We start from the raw sequence: 22133 nt of genomic DNA on the forward strand, positions 1-22133 counted from the left end.
GCTCATCTGCACTAGGATTTCAGAGGCCTGTTAGTCTCTGACTCAGAAAAGAACCCTCCCTTCTTTTAAACCACTTGACTAATCACCACATTCTGTTTTACATGGTAGTTTCAGTTAAGATTTTGAAATATTTATATCAGAGTTTTCAATTTTTTTCAAGGTTAGGAATTTCAGAATGACTGGCTTTTTTTATTGAGTCCTATTATAAATTAGTTTTTCTTAAAGCCTCATTACATTGTAACATAGTGCCTGTTGGAAACTTTGAGGTATCTCTAAAGAACTCTCTTAACTTTGCCCCTTCCCTGTCCTTGTCACAGCCCGGATGCTGCTGATAGCACATCTTTTGATGTCCAGTTAGGAGACATTATCCTGACGGCGACAGATGGACTCTTTGACAACATGCCTGATTATATGATCCTGCAGGAGCTAAAAAAGTTAAAGGTAATTAACTCAAATGTTGGCCCTTGGAAACAGTGGCCTTCTCTGGAAGTTGAGTTTTCTTGATTCACTTGCATTATTTCTTTTTATAGTTTTGAAAAGGACTATTTTGTGAGTATAGGAAAATAATAATATTACTAGTCTTTCAAGCAGTTGGAAATGGAAATATTCACAAATGGAGAGCTTGAAGGAAAAGACTTCTTACCAAGCTTTCAGTAGAGTGGTAATGGTAGGAAAAATCCAGATAAGAAATTTATTGTTTGTGTTTTTCATTGTATTTTAATGGTACTTAATAGTGTTGCCTGCTGGTCCTTTTCTCCTGTGTTCTCATAACAAGTCCAGCATGTGTTGCGGCTGGGAAAGAGAGGACATCGTCATCCCAGAGCTGGCCAAGGCAGCAGCCAAGGGCAGCAGGCAGCCAGGGGCCTTGATGTGATCTGAGCTGTTACCAGTAATAACAGTTCAGCCTTGACCCATACAGAGAGTGGAAGGGAGTGAAATCCGTCTTTCCATATTCTCCTGGCTTTGTAAAAACCCTTAACTCTGGGGAAAGTTAGTCTTTTCTCATGCTTTTATCACTAACCACTATAACTTTCAATAAGTTTTTAAATTTTTAAAGCAATATTTTCCTCACCTGTAAAATGGGGGTACAAAAGGTCCTGTTTTATAGGGTTATGGTGAGGATTAACTGAGACCGTGTGTACGGACTCCTTAGCACCAGCCTCACCTGTGGGGTTCAGGAAAGGCCAGGTGCTTCCTGTACTGGCCCTGTACTCTGTGTGGTGACAGGGTGGTGAACAGAAATGACATTCCCTGCCCTCTGGAGCTTATATTCTCTAATAGAGAAAGAAATAGATGATATACAGAGTGGGGCAAAAGTAGGTTTATAGTTGTGAGTACTCAAAACAGCTTATTCTTGTATTATTATTTACTAATTACTGTATTATTTTTCATACGAACCATGTAAACCTACGTTTCCCCTGCCCTGTAATGTTGGTGGCAAATAAGAAGACAAAAAAGCAGGCTGAAGGTATAGAGAATAGAGAGGGCTGCTGTTTTAGAAAGATGGTTCAGGAAGGCCTCACAGCGAAGTAACCTGGAAGCAGAGGCCTAGTGTTGTTTATATTGAAACTGTTCTGAATCTTAGAATGTTAGAACTAAAATGGACCTTGTTTCCCATCCCATTTTACTGATGAGGAAGTTGAAGCAGAAAGGGTAAAGGAGTGGCTCAAGATTATACAGCTAGACGAGAATCTTTCATCCTGATATAAAATTCTAGAGGTATTTTCAGTAGGGTAACTGGCAGCTCTTAGAGAGCATACTGGTGTTGGCCAAGAGTGCATTTGTAAGCAAGGAAATTTTTGAGGTCATCCCTAAAGTGTTACCAAAATTTGTCCTTTCAGTCTCATCCCATTTTAGCAAAAATACCTTAAGAATTTCAAATGGGGAAAAAAGCAGAAATCAAAACCCAAACCTCAGGGCTCAAGGCCACCTAGCAAAAACTTTTGATTCACATTGTGTGTAGGCAGCACTGGTGGTCTCACTCATTTTAGTCAGGATGTAATGTTTTATTGTTTTCTTTAACTGGAATAAAGCACAAATGATGGAAACTGTGATTAGATAAATGTTACTGTCTTAAAACGTGATATTTGTAAGTATACTTGAATACAGAAATCATGTGAGACATTATGGTAAAAATAACTCCCTCATCCTTTATCTTAGAATTCAAATTACGAGAGTATACAACAGACAGCAAGAAGCATTGCTGAGCAAGCTCATGAGCTGGCCTATGACCCAAATTATATGTCACCTTTCGCACAGTTTGCATGTGACAATGGACTGAATGTGAGAGGTAAGCATTCTTTAGGAAGGTCACAGGGGACTAATTGGGGACGTAGTAAGATGGGACGTTTTGGGCTGTGGGGTGAGGTAAACTAGAGCACTGGGGTGAGACTGTTGAGGCGTCCTCTCCCAGCTGCGAGCCAGTGGCTTTGAGCTAGGTCATCAGGCCTTAACACTGGAAGACAAGAGCAAGTGCATGTCATCATGTCTTCCCCACAGAGGACACCCTTCAAAACTGAGCTTCATAGGCTGCAGAGGCAGGTGGAACCCGAAGCCCTTTATTGCTGCCACTGCACTGCTTGGACCTCAGCCCAAAAGGCCTCTGAGCTCTGCCTGGAAGGACTGGACATTCCCAGCAGTTAACATTCTGCCCTTCATGGGTCTGACATTTCACTTCTCCCTTCCTCTGGCTTTGTGGGACTCGTTGACAGTATTTGCCTGCCAAATTGCCACAGCAGGTTTCGAAGAGTGGACGTAATGTTAACCTGTCCTTGCTTGAAGAGCCCTTCTATCTACTGAGTAAGATGGAACTTTGGGAGCAGGCCAGTAGCTCAGTCTTAGAGCTGGGATGACACATTGGTGGTAGCTTATCAGAACTAGTCAAGTTGGTCAGTTTCTTGCTGATATATTGTGACTTGTAAAGCATTTCTTAGCCTTCCAGGAAATATTAAAATAGAAAAGAGCACATGCCATAGCTGTTTGGCAGGTTAGAATACAAGACTGTTCCTAATTTCAAAACAGTGGGTATGTTTGTCCAAATTAGGATTGTGGGTAGAAGCATGTAACTTTGTTCATCAGGCAGAATTTATCTTAACCAGATTTTGAATTTACTGTGATTGCTATAAACAGAAGATGTAGTGGCCATTTTAACAGAGCTACTGTTTTAAAGAGGAGGGAAGGTTTTTTTTTGTTTGTTTTTAAAAATATATCTTTATTGATTTGAGAGAGAGGAAGAGAGAGGGAGAAAGAGAGGTAGAAACACCAGTGATGAGAGAGTCATTGATCAGCTGCCTCCTGCACGCCCCCAACTGGGGATCAAGCCCACAACCTGGGCCTGTGCCCTGATCGGGAATCGAACCATGATCTCCTGGATGCTAGGTCGATGCTCAACCACTGAGCCACGACCAGTTGGGCAGGGAAGGTTTTTTTAAAGCTTCAATTAAATTACTTGTAATTTCTTCGTGTTTTTGTTTCTTTTTAACAATTTTTTTTTTTTTTTCTGTGCTAGAATATATTGACAAACAAACCTACGTTCATGGCAAGCATTTGTCCCCTAGTGCTTATTTAGGCTTACAGTTTTGATGGACTTCTTTTTAAGATCCATGAATACGTTTTCATTTTCGTTTTAGGTGGAAAGCCAGATGACATCACCGTCCTCCTCTCCATAGTGGCTGAGTATACAGACTGACTCACCTGGTGTCAACTCCGGCCTGTCCTTTTGTCCCCCCAAGTTCTCCCCAGCCGTGTGTGCTGATCCTGCTGGCAGGACCACGTTTCTTTGCCACTGATCTCAATGGCCAGTGACGTAAGCCTGTCTTCTTGAGACCCCGTTGAGATCTTTGTTGAGAACCACTACTGTCATACACTAGCTCCTGTCTGCCAGCAGCTATGGAGAGAATCACGATTTGGAGATTGACCTTCGCTTCTCATTGTCGTTTCCATGGTGGGATGGAGGTTTTCAAAGCCAAAGTGGCTGTTACTTTTCAAAAATGCTTGAAGTATTGAAGAAAATGAGAAATGTTGGTAAAGTGAATTCAGAATTACAGTGTGTAAAAGGGATTTTTAAAGCCTAACACAAATTCTATGTTATGGTACATCTACTAGAAACATACATTATCCATCAAAAGAAATGTTACACGTGTACTATATCGTCTTTGTTATGATGATTGGGTGTGGCTTTGTGTTTTCATTATAAACTCCTATTTTTCAGGGGCTTATAATTCTGCTCTAAAACATTGCTCTGGATTATGAAATCTTGATCCAGGAGCTTTTTTCTTACACATTGGAAGAAAATTTCAGTTTAATTCTGTAGATGCAAACGTTTCATGGTTTTTAAAAGATGCTAATTGTGATCCTGTGATCAAAGTTTTGGCAGTTTATTGATTAGTCCAAATTATAGGCTGGTGGCCTGATCTGCAGGAGGGGTAGGGGAGACTCTTTACCAAAATTTTTTAATGGAAATATTACTCAAATGGTAGAGCTCCTCAAAGCCAAGAAATTGAATGTTATGGCTGAAATTCCTCCCAGCTGTCTGATATGCCCCTGTGTGGGAGCTCTAGGCCCATAGGCCTAATGGGTTTAGAATGGGACAGCTGTTACTTTTGAATTTGGGGGCTTTTGATGGTCATGCTACCCCTAGTCTCACTCAGATCTTTTATTAGTAGCCTTGCTTTCGGTAGAGCATGCACCAAATTCAGGGGGTCCACGTGGAAGGAGCACAAAAGTCCACGAGGAAAACTAGTGATGATCTGACATTTGCATTTGCCCTACACAGAAATTTAGGGGTTTCTGAATCAAGCTTAATGTTTACAGTTTCCGAATAGCCATCTTGCAGTGTATAGTTTCCTTATAAAACTGTCCCGCATTCAGTTTCCCATTATCTGCAAGCTCAAACTTATTTTTAAGGTTTGTGTACAAGTCAACTGCTGTAAAGATATATATTTTTGGGTCAGTCTTTTTCCTTCATTAACTTGGTGGTAGAAAAATATATATACTTAGCAATCCTTAAATTAAAGCCATGTTTTATATATAAGTCAGGTAACATTGGTGTATAGATGAGAATGCAATGAAACCTGATGAGAATCTACCTGAGGAGAGTCTAGAAAGTCTCTTTCTCTAAAGGAGATACTTACTTCCTGGTTTATTGCATTAAAATTTATGTTTGAGGTTACCTCAACTTGTTTTAAAAGATTTTGTTTTGTGAATTTGTACTGTATATTTGAGTAACTGTCAAGCTTTTGTTTTATTTAAAATTGTTTAACATGTACCATGTACATGTCATTACTATATTTCAATGCATCATGCTTGTAACAGGCATTTCATTTATAATAAGAATGAGTTATTCATTTGTAAGCCGTTCAGTAATTTATCTACTATTCCTAAATTGGCATAATGTTAGATATCTATTTTGAATCACCTTTAATTACATGTCGGAATGCCTTAACTACCCTAACTTGATGAAACAATTTTTTGGTAGAGGAGATGGGGGGTGGAGGGAGACTGTTTAAATAATGAGAACCTGTTGTGCTGTGATAAAACACGGAAGCCAGTGTGGCAAGTGGCGGGGTATTTATTTTGCACAAACTATTTGCAGTCTCTGTGTTTAAAAAGTAAAGAAAGTTGCATCCAGAAGGGTATTGCTGGAAGGAATACATTTATACTTGGGCTGACGTTAGTTCTTTTATTGGATTTTTAATTATTTCTGGTCAGAGGTATGTAGCCTATGATCTGGATGTATTTTGCATTAATTTTCCAATGCCTACATTTGATTCCTGGTAGAGCAGTGCTGGTTAAGTCACTAGCTTTTCTCTGCTCTCATTTAACCCATCAAACACAATCTTTGTAAAGCTAAATTGTGGCGTTTTAACACAACTCTTTTAACAACACATCTTTTTTGAGAAATAATTGTTAGAAATCGACAGTATGTTTGTTCCAGTGACGTTGAAATTAGTGGGACAAGAATTGAGTTTCACAGTGGGACTAACTTTGGACCTGGCCTGTAAATTTAGTGATATAAAATATTTTCTCTTTTCCCTGTCTTTTGTGTTATGCACTTAATTTTATGACTGCCGGTGGTCAGTTGGAGTGCTGCTTATCAAGTCACTCTCCTCCCACTCTCAGTGGTCAGAGGCTGTGTTGGACCCATGCTGGAATTTTCCAGATCGCAGGACCCAAGTCCCTGTGGGGTATGACTGGGATATACCACTTGGTGATTCTGAACTTGATGTGTGTGTTAATTGTATTTAAAATCAAGCAGTATAAAACAATAACAACACACACACTTGCCTCATGTAATGGATTTTTATATAACAAAAGAGAATTTGGATTTCTAATTTACAAATGGCAAATTGTTTATCCCTCTCTGGATGCACCAAAGACCAGTAAAGTTTATAGCTTTTCCATCTATATTTATAAAGCAATACTGTATTATAAAAAAATCAATATTTTTATCACATGCTTGAAATTTTTATTTTGTTCTGTTTTAAAATGTGCACTCTAAACATATCAGAACCTTATTTCTTCCTGTGAACTTAAGCTGCCTGCGCACAAAAATAATTTACCGAACGGATATGCAGTAGAGCCCATGGGCTCTTAAAAACTGAAAGAAGAAATGAGGGAGAAAAACAGGTTATTTGTCCTGAATTACTGTACTGGCTTGACATGGTCGATGGGTACTAAGTCACAAAAGAATCCATTCCAGGTGTGCATGTCTGGGGGTCGGGCTGCGTCTAGATTAGCAACTAGATTTCAAGCTTTGCATGATGGGAGTGCCTCCTGTCAGCTGCATTTGTTCTGGACAGAACAGTAGCCTTCAGTACCACCTTCAGTACCGCCAGCCTACCACGTCGAGTAACAAGGCAGGAATGTGGGAATTTACTGAGTCAGTTGGGAGCATTTTGGAGATTGTAAACAGGATTGACTAGAACTATAAGTGTCTGTACTTGGGAATAAGTTCTTGGTTCCTTGTCACCTTATACCAACTATCTTTGGTAGAAGCTACAGCATCCAATTTCCCTGGAAACGATCACATTTTTGCATTTAACAAATTTTATAATATCAAAAACAAAAAACCAAAATCTGCTTATAAAACTGAAAATATGAAGCAAAAAACATTTGGATTTTATTCATAAAAAATCAAATTCTTTGTAAAATTGAACTTCTCAACTAAAAATTGACAGTGTCCATGTCAAACTTTTAACTGTTAGCAGGTAGTTTGTGGCGAAGATGGCTAAGTAGTGAAGCAGGTTGGAACTTCTGTATGCTAACGAGCCGCTCTTTTCTGTTGAGACTATCATTATGTGTCTTACCCAAGAGGCAATGACCTGAATTGGATGTCTGAAATATAACTTATGCAGGAATAGTTCTGTAAATACATTTAAATAAACTGTAAAGATATTTAATAAATATAGTATTTATACTAATCTGTGTACTTCTCTTAATTGGAACAGTAACAGATAAGACGCCAGCCCCTGACATTGAGTTTGTTGGTCTCCATCAAGTCCTCCTTTCCAAGTCTCGCGGTGACTCTGTACTTCGTAGCTTTTTATTTTGTCTTTTACTAGCTCACCTGCCTTAGCTCTTTTTCACCAGCTGGTTTACTACATCAGTTTAGCTTCCTGAAAAATTCATCAGCGTGGACTGATAACTGAATGTAAAATACACATGGTTTCCTAGCTGAGAAGGCTTCTGCATCTTCCACATGGGGTGGAGTGAAGCGCAGAGGAATCTGGTGTCATTTAAATTTAGCATTCTGTATCCAAATTCTAAAATCCAAGTTAAGGACAGTGTGACAGTGTGACAGTCTTTTACGGGCTAGTGCTGCGTCCAGGCCGTTGCTGATGATGCCTCCACAGCCTAAGCCCCCTGCCCATTTCCGTGAGCGAACCAGAAACTCCTCCTCGGCAGGGCGACCCACAGTTCCTCGCGTAGGAGTGTTCTCTGTGGTCAGCTGCGTTTGTCAGGGATCCATGAAATTGTCAGTCGCCAGTGTAAGCGTAAGATACGTACATTTTTAGCCTTCCTGTGAAAAGACAGCTTGAAGTTATGTGGGCTTCACCAGTTTCCACAAAAAGCTGGTGCAAGCCCATTTCCATTCACCGAGGAGTGTTTCGGGCTGAACCTGAGTTTTTATTAGGAATTGTGGGTAGCTCTGACTCATTACTGAGCTGCAAGAGCCAGATTCATTCTGGTTTAGTTAGAAGTCTGTTCACAGTTCTAAAGTTGACTGATCCACACACCCTTTGTTTATCCCTCACAAAATCTAAAGTACAACTTTGCCACATAACATTTCCCTGGGATTTGATGGTTTCACAAAGACTTAACAGTAAGATGTTATAAAAGTCTAGTTTGTCAGGTTATAATTGACTATAAACAGGTTTGGGGGAGGGAGAGGCTTGCATCATTAGATATTACATAACAATGCTTTTGTGCCAGATTTTTTAGTCTATGCAGGTAACAAGCTAATTCTTAAAGGGGCCAAGAACAGACGTCCTCCGCCTCACTCCACTCCAGACCCGGGCTGTCTTGACAGTGGAGGTAAGTGCTCTATGTCAGATAATACAGAAATAATTTTTTGGCATTACTTCCATTAAATTATTTTTTGTATCACACTGCAGAAAATCACATCTGAAAATCAGGATAATTTAAAGCTATCAAAATTTTACACTATATAAAACGACTCCAAAGTGAGGGGGAGTAGCTATATTTTTATTCTTGACCTCCCCTCCCCCGGGATTAATTTTCCTTAAAATCTTAACAAAATATAAAAAGCAATGGGCAAAAGGTCGTGGCATTACATGAGGAAAGGCTGCATAACTTTCTACTGTCTCAAAGCACCAGAACTCAGATGTTTGCCATGGTGCACAGATGCCCGACTAGTCACAGAGCTCGACAAGCAGTACTGATGGCTCCAAATGGCTGCTGAAGGAAGTTCAGGTGCCTTTTAAAACTGGCAAAGAAAATGCTACAGCTCTGGTGGGAGCGTGCGTTGAGTTTAAGAATTCCAACGAGCCCGGCCGGGCGTGGCGCAGCGGTTGAGCGTCGACCTAGGATCCAGGAGATCGAGGTTCGATTCCCGGTCAGGGCACAGGCCCAGGCTGCGGGCTCAATCTCCAATGACTCTCATCATTGGTGTTTCTCTCTCTCTCCCTCTCCTTTCTTCTCTCTGAAATCAAGAAAGATATTAAAAAAAAAATTTTAAAAAGAATTCTAACGAGCCTCTTCCCTGCACAGAAAACTCTCCTGCCTCCCAAGCCGTATAACGGATTTAAAGCAAATTACGTGCACTTGACAAGCAGCTATTCCTAGGTATGGCTGTGGCAGGAGATGATTGTGTTTGGGAAGCAGAAGCCCATCCTGGATTTCAGGGCAGTCCAAGACGATGTAAGTGTGGAGCGTGTTCGGGGCGTGAGTCAGTAAATGGGGCGGGGGCAGCTCGGCTGTCATTAAATGTTAGAATATGGAAGGGCTGCCATAGCTCATGTCCTCTTCACTGTCACTTCCTGTTGCCAGGCTGTCGAGAAGGTTGTCACAGGGTTCTTGCTGGCTGGAGGAAACTGCTCCAAAGAACATGCTAGAAAACTGGCGGGAGGAAAGTAATGCGCTGTTTATTCAAAGCAAAAGTCCTCAGTAAGCGTCCCGGGAGCAGCCCCTTTTAGAACTTGGCAGCGTGGTCTCCCTAACCTCGACGGGACGGTTCCTGGAACACCAGAGGCTTCTCCACTGGGACCGGCCATTCTCTAAAACACACCCTTCCCCAAAGGCACACAGTTTGGGATCCGTGAGTAATCTGCCTCTGACTCCTGCCTGAGCCATCTGAACTGACACCAGGGCTGTGACAGAAGCTGCCACTCCCAGCTAAGTCCCCCTTCTCCCCCCACAGCCTCGCGGCCCGTCCCATGCCTCCGCTCACTGGACAGGAATGCCAGCATTGTAGAGGGATGCCTCTCGTCTTTAAAATCCATAAAAAGCGCCCCTGCTTTGCCCCTGCTGCAGTTGTCCACACTTGGTGTCCCCATTTTCTTACTCTCCCATCCAGTCCCATCTAAAAGCTCCTGACCCCCCCTCACAGAAACCCTTCTTATGGTCACCAGAAACCGCCACATCGTTCAGCCAGTGGCCATCTTCAGTCTTCACCCCCCTCGCTCCTTAGACACTTTCTTCTCGTACTGGCCTCACGCCACGTCCTGGTCGCTCCCAGGCGCAGCCGGCCTGCCTTCTACGCAGCCTTTGAGTGGGTTTCTCAGCCTCAGCACTGTTGCCATTTGGGGCCTGGTGCTCTGTGGCAGGGGCCGTCCTGTGCGTTGGAGGATGCTGAGCAGCAACCCTGGCCTCTACCCACTAGATGCCAGTAGCATCGCCCCTTCCCAACTTGTGACATCCAGAGTGTCTCCAGGCGTTACCCAATGCCCCCTGGGGGCATAACAGCCCTGGTTAAGAAGCACCGCCGTAAGTGGCGGTCCTCTCCCAGATTTCCTTCACACCCCAGCTGAAATTACCATCTATATGCCGAGGAGTCTCAGGCTAGAATTTGGACCTCAGTCCACACACCCTACTACCTACTTGATTTCTGCATCTGACGTACCCAAAGCCGAGTACCTGATCTTGGCGAGCACTGAACCTGCTTCTCCAAACCTAAGTCATCCTCGGTGCCTCCCTTCCCCTTAACCCCCATGACCAACCCATCACCAGGTTCTGCTACTTTTACCTCCTCAATTCGCTGTCTACTTCGGCCACTTCTATCTCTAAGGAATCACCATCTCATCTCCTGGATGCTACGGCTGAGCTTCCATTTTTGTCTCTTTGCTCACCATTCACATAGTAGCTGCGGCTAAAGTTATCTTTTAAAAATTCAACTCTGTCAGGTACTTCATATGGTTGTCTGAATGGCCCACAGGGCTCTTCTGGCACAATCTGGCACTCATCAATTGTTCTAGCTTCACCCTGTGCCACTGTTCCCCCCAGCCATCTGCTCTCTAACCACACTGGCCAGCCTTCAGTTCCTTAAAACCACCATGCTCTGTCCATCACAGGGCCTTTGCACGCGCCACATACCCACCCAACACTCCCCGCCCACTACCCAATTTTACTATCCTAAAAAGTGCTAAACAGCTTAAGATAGTGACTTTAGAAACAATATTCCTCCTTCCAAATTTCTAATTCTAACTAAGAAACTCATACTTACAAATCAATAATAATAGCAATAGCAAAACAGGCTTGAATAAAATATTAATGTAAACATAAAATTGGAACAATCATTATTTGAGATACTTCTGTTTCTAATAAATTGTGTTTATCTTCAATTCAATAGATTTCATAAGGTTTAATGTTAGCATTCTGTGAAGCTTATCATCAATCTAGTAAAATGTTGGTATTTTGATATGTTATTAACTGTGACTCCACTATGAAGGAATTTGTGCTGTTTGGGGATAAAATTTATATTGTACCACTATGAATAAAGATTTTCCAAACAGATTTGAAAAATAAATTAGAAGAACATTTATTTTAGAAAACAAATTATGTGACTAGCATATTATTTGTATTCAAAGGTAAGTGTGCTATAAGTGATCATAATTTATGTGACCCAAATCTCTACCTGAATATACTTTGTTAGAAATTACTCAGATGAAGGGATTAAGAAAACAAAACAAAACACCATAGAAAAAGGAGGTTACTCTGAGCAATTTCACTATTTCGTATTAACATTCTATAAATCAGCCTTCTCTCCGTCTGACTCGCTCCTCTCCTGTCGAAAAGCGAGGGACTTAACTTCAGGGCGTGGGGGCTGCAAGGGGGAGGAGGCTGGGAATCCCCCCTGGGGCGGACACGGCTCAGCGCTGTCCTTTTACCTTCCTGAGATGTGGTGACCCCGGCTCTTCCTCCGTGTTGCTGACACTGTTTTCGGTTACTTCACCAATGTCAATGTCTCCGTTCACTCTTTTCATTGTGGGACTGGCGTTGGTGGGAGTCCCTCCAGGGTAAAGCCTTTTGGGTGCTACTCTTCTCGCGATGGCCTCCATGGCCTTGCTCTCTTTTTTACCAGCCTCTGAATTTGAACATATCAGATCTGACCTGAGGTATTAACAGGGATTAAATGAATGGACTGTTTACTTTGAAATACATATTTTTATATAACTAATGGAGCAATATGGGATGACAGTAACACCGGTTTAGGGAATATGCTGAAGTAATATGGAGCCAGCTGTTTTCAGAGGTAAGATTTACATGTATGATTACTGAGAAATTCTCTCTACAGATCTGAATTTTCCAGTAAACAACCTAATGTGCATGAGGCGATCTTGTGGTATGGAAATTGGACCAAGTTAGGAAAAAAGTCAAGTAAATTACTATGTATCTATATAACAAAATTTACAGAAGTCTTAAAAATCACGGTTCCAAGTCATAATCAGTGATATTGGAACATGTTCATAATATAATATTTTTTGGGGAAGAGCAGGATATAAAACTGTACATGCTAATAAAAAGTGGGAAAGGAAACATGATGAGCCAAACAGTAACAATGGCTGTCTCCAGCAGTACAATTGTGGGCCATGTTCATTTTCTTCTTTGTACTTTTCTGTATTTTCCAAATTTCCCATAGTAACCTTATGTTACTTTTACAGTTGAAGCACCCCCCACCACCACCACCAAAAGAAAATTAAGAGACAAAAGAAAAAAAGAAAGAAAGACAATGGCTGTCCCTATGTCTGAGAAAGAGTTTTCTAGGTATGAATACTTTCCTGTGAACCTTACTTAACACTATAACCACTCCTAAAAAGCAACTATTATAAATGGAAATGAGTTTGGGGTAATAAAGATAAGTCAAAGAGTCTTGTTAAATTCTGATCAGAAGAGAAAAGGCAAATATCTAGGGCAAGATTGGTGATATTTCTATGTTACAGGCAGGTCTTACTATAGCTCCTCCTGATTCTGTCAACATTTCTGATCTAATGTTTTTCTTCTCAATTGTTTCCTGAATGAATGCCACTGAATTATTTCAGAATAAACTGCAATGGCTTTTTCCCAAACAACAAAGATATTAAGACATGGCCATACCTTTTTTGTTTCTGTGAAAGACACAGTGATTGCGGAGAAGATGCTCTACTTGGCTCATCAGCTAATGTAGCCAAAATGAAGTTAGCTTCCAACAACATATCATCAATACTTAAAGCCATAGGTCTAAAAAGGCAAAGTCAGAACAAACATCACAATCATTTTCTGATGGACATTGGGAAAACACGAGAAAATTCTAATTCAGGAGTAAAATGAAACAGTAAAAGTAGAAGTCCTTTTAGTCTTCTCATAAATTAACACAGTTCTAAAAGCTGAAGTCATCAGATCTAATTACATAAAACACATCTACCCAAACCCAGCCTCATTTGAAATTTCAGTTCGGAACTATCAAATAACGTATCAAAGTTTCACAGAGATTTAACTTGTTTAAGCCATGTATTATTTTTCTAATTAGGCAAGTTATTCATATAAAATTTATAAATGTTTTCACTCTGCAGAAGCATATATTTTTTTCAGTCAAGTTACCAATTAAAAAACACCATGTTATGGCATCTTTCAAAATTTTAGTTGGTAACTGTTGCTAGTAAGGTTAAGGAATTCCTGAGGTGTGGATGAATTTCAAAATGAGTCACAGAGGTTTATTATTATATAACAAAAAGAAAAAGAAACAAACTCAGAAAAGTTCCCAAGGACCTACTTGCCAGGAAAATCAAAATGCATGGATATAGGAGCATGTGTAGCTTCCGAAAATATCAGCATTCCCTGAAAGGAAAAAAAGAGAAAAAAAGTGAAATCTTTCTTAAAAAACTACCAATGGAACTTTTAATTTGGTACAAATTTTTCTTTACCTTCAATTCTTTGAAGCAAAATGTTATTTCAGTGTCAACTCCAATTTGAAAGAAGTCAAATTCATCTGGACCCACAAACATCTCACTGTATACAGAACTGTTCAAATCTGTTCAATATTGTAGAAAAATAAAGAGTAAAATTAGTTCCAGAGGTATTTGTTAAGTTTTAGTATAAAAGTATAACCTAACCGGTAGGCTAAGCACAGCCATAGTTCTCTGACATCCTTGGTTGAGAGGCAGGCTCTGTGTCTACGCCCCTCTCCTAGAACCTGGGTGGGCGGGCTCTCTGCCTACTTTGACCAATAGGACACAGGGAAGTGACCTGGTCCTGGTTTCTGGGACTAGGCCTTTAAGGACTAGTAGTTTCCAAATCTATCCTCTATCCACTTCCTCTATCCTGCAGCACCTGCTCTTGAGTCACCATGCTGACTTCATGCTATTCATACATGAAGAGGCTACATATGTGCAGGTGCCCTGGGTGACAATCCAGCTGAGCTCCCAGCATCAGTTACCAGCCATGCAGTGTCTGTCCAAACCCCTTGCCTGTTTTTACTTGTGTTTTCCACTACAAATTAGCTTCATAAGTATCTCTTATGTACACTCAGAGAGCAAGGAGTGTGTATACACACATACGAGATTACTTTTAATAGCTTCACAGTATTTCATTACTTTCACTCAACTCATTTCCTGTTGTTAGATCTGAAGTATAGAAGCAGGTTTTAAAAGTGCTCGTCTCTGGGTAGTGGGATTTCAGGTGACTTTTTTTTATTAGTGTTTTTAAAAAATTATTTTCTTCGCCTGGCCGGTGTCGCTTAGCGATTGGGCATCAACGTAGGATCCAGGAGATCGAGGTTCGATTCCCAGTCAGGGCCCAGGCCCAGGTTGTGGGCTCGATCCCCATTAGGGGGTGTGCAGGAGGCAGCCAATTGATGACTCTCATTGATGTTTCTCTCTCTCTCCCTCTCCCTTCCTCTCTCTGAAATCAATAAAGATATATATTTTTTAAAAACTATTTTCTTCAATGAACATAAATTATGTAAGTATAAGAACAAAGGATAAATGGTATACATTTTTTTAAAGGACCAGACAATGCCTTACAAATACATGCATCTTAAACAAGAAGGCTCATGTCACTCCCAGGATGCCAGCAGAGAGTAAGTTCAATAATAAAATTAAACTGAGTCTCCAAACATAACTATAACTACTCATTAGAAAGTTGTTCATGAAGGACAGTGTCTCCTGGTTATTAAATGGCCATCTTTATTCAGAGATGGCATTATGGAATATAAAACAGACCCCTTTACTAGTCAGGCGTGTATTTTCCAGATCATGCACTCCTCAGTAGATGAGCTTTGAGAGAGGCAGTAATAGCACAAAGGTAATGAGCTTGAACCCTGTACTCAGATCATAATCCACCACTAACTGTGTGACACCAGAGAAGTCACTTACTTTCTCTGTGCTTCATATCCTTCAGATGGAAACTGGGATCATAATAGTACCTACATCACAGACTTGTCATGAAGATCAAATGAATTTGGAAATGAAAACCACTTAGAACAGAACCTGGCACAAACTAAACACTACAAAAGTCATCTGACCAACTTAATCCTTGGTTCTATTGATTTTTCACTTTAAAATAATACAGGTCCTCCCTTTCTATTCTTCCTTTACCGCTATCACTAAAAAAAAAAAAAAAAAAAATTATCCGAGGTCAAAGAGTCCTAAACAACATATGCCAAAAAGACCCAAGTAAATTTTCTTGATCCAAGAACTCCTGATTTAAGCATGCCTTCGTTTCTCCATTCCATCTAGGTAACTCTTAGACGAGCTGACTTAAGAATATTCACATTTTCTGCCCTATATATTTGCTGCCTGGAATATAGGCAAAGGTCATCTCAATTGGATTGCTGGCCTCTTAATTTTTCTTTATGCTAAACACAAAATAAGATAAAGGATGAGAAAGAGACTTTAAGATCTTGACTTTAAAAATATTTTTCTCAGTAACCATTCTCCTAATTTTAAAACAACTGGAATTTCAAAGCCAAGTATTTTAATTACTGATTGTGTAAATTTCCTGGGTCTCTTAAAATTTTTAATGATCTTTCTACATCTTACTGCTTTTTAGACAAAAGTAAATATTATGCCACTAATATTTACTGGTTAGTCATCAAACCAGGAAGTGATACTACATTAAAGCACCATGGCAGGTATAATTCTTACCCATTGATTCCTCATTAGAACTCTTAATGCAAACTTCCAGTGGAGTAACAGCGAGAGTAACTTCCTCTTGACTTGACGTGAAAAGAACAACTGCCTCAGCAAGCACTCTGGGAAATGTAATAAAAAATTTACATTATTTGAAAAACAGAAAGGAACAGCTTTCTAATGAGACTCAAATCTTTAACCTAGAAATAAATGTTGGCCTGGATTTAGAAAAATTTACCCAAAAGACTTTACCTTCTTTCTTCTATGTGAGTTGCTATATTTTAGTATATTTTAAAATTGTAACTTCATTTAAAGGCCAAGAGGATAGTAAAATATATTCTTAGTAAAACGTGAAAAATGTAGGATAAACCAAACACTAGAATAAAATGTCTTTCATTCCTTTTTTATGTAACAAATATATATTTTTAATTGGCCTAGGATCATACTCCTAAGGGAGAGAGTAGGAAAACAGCTGTGCTGATAAACTAGGGTGAACTATGCCGGGAACCAGGCTGAGTGGTGGAGGTTTACCAGCAGCCTGCTGCCCATATTCTCTTGCCCTTTGTTACTTGTCCTGGATTAACTATTACTTTCAAGGTTGTCTTGACATCCCAAGTGCCCTTTCATCCTGTGCTCTCCATTTAAAAACAACTTTATTAATATATAATTCACCTACTACACAATTAACAGATTTCAAGTTGATTTGTATTTCATGAGATGAAACAGGTTGAAAATCGCCGATCTATTATCTTTATCAAGGTTTCCTCTTGATCCTGTACGATTATTTCTCCAGGTATAGTGTTAGTTTAAAAACATATATATAACTGATTTAAAAACTCTAGGACATTAATCTTTAATCTGTAACCATACTATATTCAGAAAAATTTAAAAAAACAACAGAGCACTCATTACCTTGGCTGAATCATCAGTGTATTAGTACACATATTCTTTTCAAAAATAACTTGCAAAGGCTGACTTTCTTGAAAACACACATTATGAGTCCTTTTGATACCTTAAAAAGAATACAGCAACCTGTTAATTTTGCTTTATTAAAATAACACAAGTAAAGTTACATTTAATCCCTGGCAGGTGCACGTAGCGTGGGGCAGCACTATTCCTTGCTGTGTTTGTCGCCCCCTAGTGGGCACCGGACAGCATGGCTGACCCTCCCACCAGCAGGCAATAGAGTTCCCACATCTGAGACACAGGTCTGTTCTTCAACTGAGTGTAAGACAGCGGTTGCCCGCTACAGCTCAGATGCCGATGGCTCGTATCTGTCATACGGCACTGATAGGGCCGGATGGGACCTCTGGAGTATAAAGCTGTGGGTTCTTTTCCTCTGAGAGGAGGGGAGAAGCATGGGGTAATAACGGCTATGGCCCTGCGTGCCAGGAACTGCGGTATACGTTTTACACACATTGCCTCTGACCACACAATATCCCTGCAGGGTCGGTACTTAATCTCAGAAGAGGAAACAATGGCTCAGCGAGGCTAAGAGACTTTCAAGGCTATGCTTTTCTAACGAACGAGTACAGCAGGTCCTCGAATGATGCTGTTTCATTCACAGTCATTTCATTATAACGTTGATGAGATGCTGTTCAACCTTAAATCTTGTTTATACAATCAGCCTATGGTAAAATTGGTTTTATTATATGTTTTTCGCCTCCCAAAGACATTACGTGGGGACTTACTGTACAGTTAGAATCTGAACCTAAGTTTGAATAGAGAGCCCATGCAATGAAACCCAGGTGGGCTGTAACTCTTTACAGCAGAATAATGTCGCAGTGTGAGTCAAAAGGTCTCACTAGAGACAACATTTCTCAACTTATTTTTTTTTACTTAAGTAATTTCAGCAGCATTTATTAATTTCATAAATATTTACTGAGTACATATTACCAAAAAAAAATCGGACCAATATCACAAGTACAAGATTTTTTAAATTTTTATTGATTGATTTTTTAGAGAGAGACAGAGGGAGAAGGAGGGAGGGAGGGAGGGAGGGAGAGAGAGAGATTTGTTTTTCTACTTATTGATGCATCATTGGTTGATTCTTGTATGTGCCCTGACTGGGGATCCAACCCACAACCTTAGCGTATCAGGAAGATGCTCTAACCAACTGAGCTACCTAGCCAGGGCCCAGGCATTCTTTTAAACAGTTTAGAATTATAACTTCCTAGAACTCACTGTATCTTTACAAAAACCCTAGGAGGCTGGTACTAACATTATTGCCAATTAAGATATTGGGAAACTGATACACAGAGATATAAAATAATTTGCCCAAGGTCTCAGCAAGGAAGGGGCAGAGCAGGATTCCACCCTAGACCTTAGGCCTCCAGAGCCCATGCTGTTAATCACCAGGCTATCCATATTTAAGCATGTAAAAGTCCTATGAGTACAACATTTGAATATTGACTGTGCAAGGCCGGGAGGCAGGACATCAGTTTTACAGCTTGGTGTGGCAGAGAGAATGAAGAAAAGTTTTGGCTCCTACTGTTGTGGGGCAGGACTCAAATCCAGGCTCTGCGACTTACTAGGTCTGTGACCTTGGGCCAATTACCACGCTTCTTTCAGCCCCAGATATAATACTATCTGCCTAGAGGGATTTTTTTTTTTTCTGCTCTTACCAAGGAACACTGTTACCAAGGCAATCTTGCAGAATATCAAGCAGCCAGTTAATTTGAGAACCACCAATTGTTTAAATTAAAAATTGGTTTTCTTGCAGGCAAAGCTTGTGTCACTGACAAGTAAAAAAGGGAAATAATGCCAATCATCTCTCAATACATCTAGAGAGACAAGTAAGATTATACTTTTCAAGTACTTACGACTGCGCTACCACAAAACTATACAAATTCTACGCAGCAATGCAATGGGAACTCTTGATGTGCGGTTTGAATATCCTTAACATGAAAAAATATTAACAAAAAAACACATAATACAGTAAAGTAGTTTTAATTGTACCTACCGTGTCTGCAGAAGAATTGAAAGACTACTTTGCACTTATCAGATCTGGTGAATATTTTGCACAGCTCCACATTTCTTTCCAGGGAATTCAGACATCTAAAGATGGGCAGAATTGACTGCAATACAAATAGGTTATAAAACAGCATATACTCAGTATGGTTGTTTAATCAGTTTAAAAACTAACAAAAGAAGAGTATGTATATTCATAAGTGAATAGGTTTGTCCTGCATGCCATTTAAACCAAGTATTAAGTACAGAACAGATGTTGTGTCTTATATACTGAGTATTTCCACAATGTAAGAGAAAACCAGGGCCACTTATGTTTACCTTCATTCCCAGTTTGCAATTTAAATTTGCCTTTGTGTTGTCATCAGTCATTCCCACGGAGGTGGACCACTGGTAATGTTGGAAAAACAGGGGAGAGAAGACAACGCAGCCGTACGCTGACCGGCAAGAATTCACAGCCCTCAGAGCAAGCTGCAAAACAAAACCGCAGCTGTTCGGGAAAATCAGACTTCAAGTGATTAATTCTAAAAATTCTATCTTGTTTACCACAGCCAAGTGTTAGTAACTTATGTGTGCCATGAGGTTGAAAATCACTGCTCTAAAGGTATTCGGATATGTGCAATAAAGGTGAACAGTGACAAGGGCGGTTGCAATTCCTGGATTTCCTGGTTAACATACAATCTGGGCTGGAATCTTAAACTTCTTTTGTCTTAATAGGTGGTCTATGAGTTAACTTTTTTTTAATATGTCTTTATTGACTTCAGAGAGAGGAAGGGAGAGGGGGAGAGAGAGAAAGAAATACCAATGATGAGTCATTGATTGCCTCCTGCACGCCCCCTACTGGGGATCGAGCCCGCAACCCCGGCATGTGCCCTGACATCCGGGAATCGAGCCTCAATCTCCTGGGTCGTAGGTCGATGCTCAGCCGCTGAGCCACCACGGCTGGGCTGAGTTAACTTTCTTACTTACACCTTTATCAGACGGGTCCAGCCACAGCTCGTCACTAATCCGTGATAGGGCCTGGATTGCTTTCCCAAACACTACGAAGAAAAAGGAGCTGCTTACATTTCTTCCTTTCAAACAATAAAAACAAATCATAGGACTACTTCAGCATTCACAAGCACTTAAATTCATGAAGAACAGTGCTTACAGACTAGTACTACAAATTGCTTTAAGAAATATAGTATGATACCCTCGGCAAAATGCCAGACTCATAGTGGGAGTTCAATAAATTCGATGAATGACTGTGTGAAATAACATGCAACAAAATTCTTCCCGTGTGTTTGCAGTGCTGCATGGAGCGACTGTGGCAAACCAAGAGCCCTCCTAATGTGTTCTAAAACTTGTACCCCGCCCCCCGGGGAAAAAAGTGTAAAAACGAAGAACAGACTGGTGATTTGAAGGGTTTTAGTAACTTGACTGGTGGCAAAGTCAAAACACGCCATGAGAGAAATTAGAGGCACGCGAGGTGCATCTCTGATGCGGGAGGGCTGCATGACAGATGCCCAGTCTTCCCACCAAACACACTTAGACGTCCTTTCAGAAAGAGCGGCCAGGGCGGGACGACATGCTGGCCCGATCCGGCATGACAGTGTTCTTGCGAGTTACAAATAAGTAAACAATGCGGCAAGCAGATACGGAATACTACGCTGCCACAGACACAGACGGCCGTATCAAGTTACGGAAAGGTAGGGAAAAAAGGGAGACTAATCCCAGGACATACAGCCAGATGATAAGGCTTCCGAATCCTAAGTATTGCGAGTTGGGAGTGAGGACCTCGAACTGAGAAAGGCCGGACGACAGGGCGGGACGGGGGTGCGATGGAGGCCTCTGTCCCTTCTGGCCACTTGTCGGTCGCCCCTGTTCCCTGGCGCTGCCTCCCGCGGGCCTCCCATGCATCCGGTGGATATTTACAGAGCACCTCCTATGACCCAAATGCAACCCCAAGGCCACGCGGGGGTAGAGCCATGAGCAATGCACGTGTAGTTCCTGCCCGAGTAGTGCTTCCAGTCCAATAAAATCAATCATACAAATAACTGCTTGTTAAGCACTGAGGGAGGGCCAGCCCCGGGGCAAGGTGGCTCCACGAGTTGGCGCGTCCCCCTGGACACCAAAAATTCCCTCCGTTCCCCGTCAGGTCACGGGTTGGATCCCCTGGTTGGGGCGAGTACCAGAGGCAACTGACTGAGGTGCCTCTTTCTCTCAAAATAAAAATAAAAATAAATCAATAAACATATCCTTGGGGGAAGATTAAAAATTTCAAAAAATTTAAATAGAGGTATACACTGCAAAAGAGGACTCCCTGACGCTGTCCCACAGGAGCGCTCCGCACCGGAAGCCGGCCGCTCTCCAGGCCCACTTCCGGGCGGCGGCCAGCGGGGAACCCCTGCCCTTCCGCCTGGGCTTTCCGGCGGCGTCCAGGCCCCGCCCCGCCCCGCCCCGCCCCGCCCCGCCCCCGCCGCCGTGGTTAAGGCCGCGCCCGCGCCGCCCCACTTCTGAGCTCCTCATGCGTGTCCGGTTCCTCCCTACGACTAGGGCGCCGCGGGTCACCTTGCTCGTGAGGCCGCCCTGAGCCCCAGGGTGACTCCGGGGCTTGGCCCAGGTCATAAATTTTAAACCGGTAGGATCTAAAATTAAAAAAACACACCTGGCTTATATTTTCCGTGTGACACTGAAACTTAACTGTCCTAGCATTATTATTATTTTTTTGTCCCCACCCAGTACCACCCCGATTTTGAGGCCCGCACTCCCGAAATCTACGTCCCGATGGCACAGCTTCAATTGTACAGACACCTATGAGAATAAATATTATGCCCAAGTCAAAGCACGTGGGCCTTCGCCCTCCCCTCTGAAGCCGACAGGACAATGGCGGGGCCGGGGGGGGCGCTGGCTGTGGCCGGGCAAAGAGGACCCTGGTGGAGCGCGCCGGTGAACCCCGGGCTTTCCCTTCTTTCCCGCCCCCCGCACGAAGGGAACAAAGGCCGCTCCACCTTTAACCTGACTGCCGCTCATCCCGCACTTCAGCATGGCTGCGGGCCTAACACGCGGGCTCGCGAGGCGCGCCTCAACTCGACGCCCCAGGTTCCCGGATGTTGCCCGCGC

At 41.7% G+C, this 22133-nt stretch overlaps 2 protein-coding genes across 3 annotated transcripts in view; one reads left to right on the forward strand and one right to left on the reverse strand.

Moving 5' to 3' along the window:
* Nucleotides 1–7418, forward strand: part of PPTC7 (protein phosphatase targeting COQ7) — a 32540-nt gene extending 25122 nt beyond the window's left edge. For both annotated transcript variants that reach the window (XM_081122693.1, XM_081122694.1), the window contains 3 exons: nucleotides 318–441; nucleotides 2161–2290; nucleotides 3630–7418. In XM_081122693.1, the coding sequence (XP_080978819.1) occupies nucleotides 318–441; nucleotides 2161–2290; nucleotides 3630–3688 (313 nt within the window). In that variant the 3' untranslated portion in view covers nucleotides 3689–7418. The remainder of the gene's footprint in view (nucleotides 1–317; nucleotides 442–2160; nucleotides 2291–3629) is intronic.
* Nucleotides 7419–9450: 2032 nt separating this feature from the next.
* Nucleotides 9451–22113, reverse strand: RAD9B (RAD9 checkpoint clamp component B; the record flags this gene model as incomplete). Its single annotated transcript, XM_081122695.1, has 11 exons — nucleotides 22022–22113; nucleotides 20001–20071; nucleotides 19353–19502; nucleotides 19027–19141; nucleotides 16977–17076; nucleotides 16080–16186; nucleotides 13860–13966; nucleotides 13709–13773; nucleotides 13054–13176; nucleotides 11847–12069; nucleotides 9451–9579 (listed from the first exon to the last, which is right to left on the reverse strand). The coding sequence occupies exons 1-11, from the start codon at nucleotides 22056–22058 to the stop codon at nucleotides 9451–9453; spliced, it is 1227 nt and encodes a 408-aa protein (XP_080978821.1). The 5' UTR covers nucleotides 22059–22113.
* Between the last annotated feature and the right edge of the window lie 20 nt (nucleotides 22114–22133).

This window comes from Miniopterus schreibersii (genome assembly GCF_964146895.1).
Source record: "Miniopterus schreibersii genome assembly, chromosome: 20".
Taxonomy (NCBI): Eukaryota; Metazoa; Chordata; class Mammalia; order Chiroptera; family Miniopteridae; genus Miniopterus; species Miniopterus schreibersii.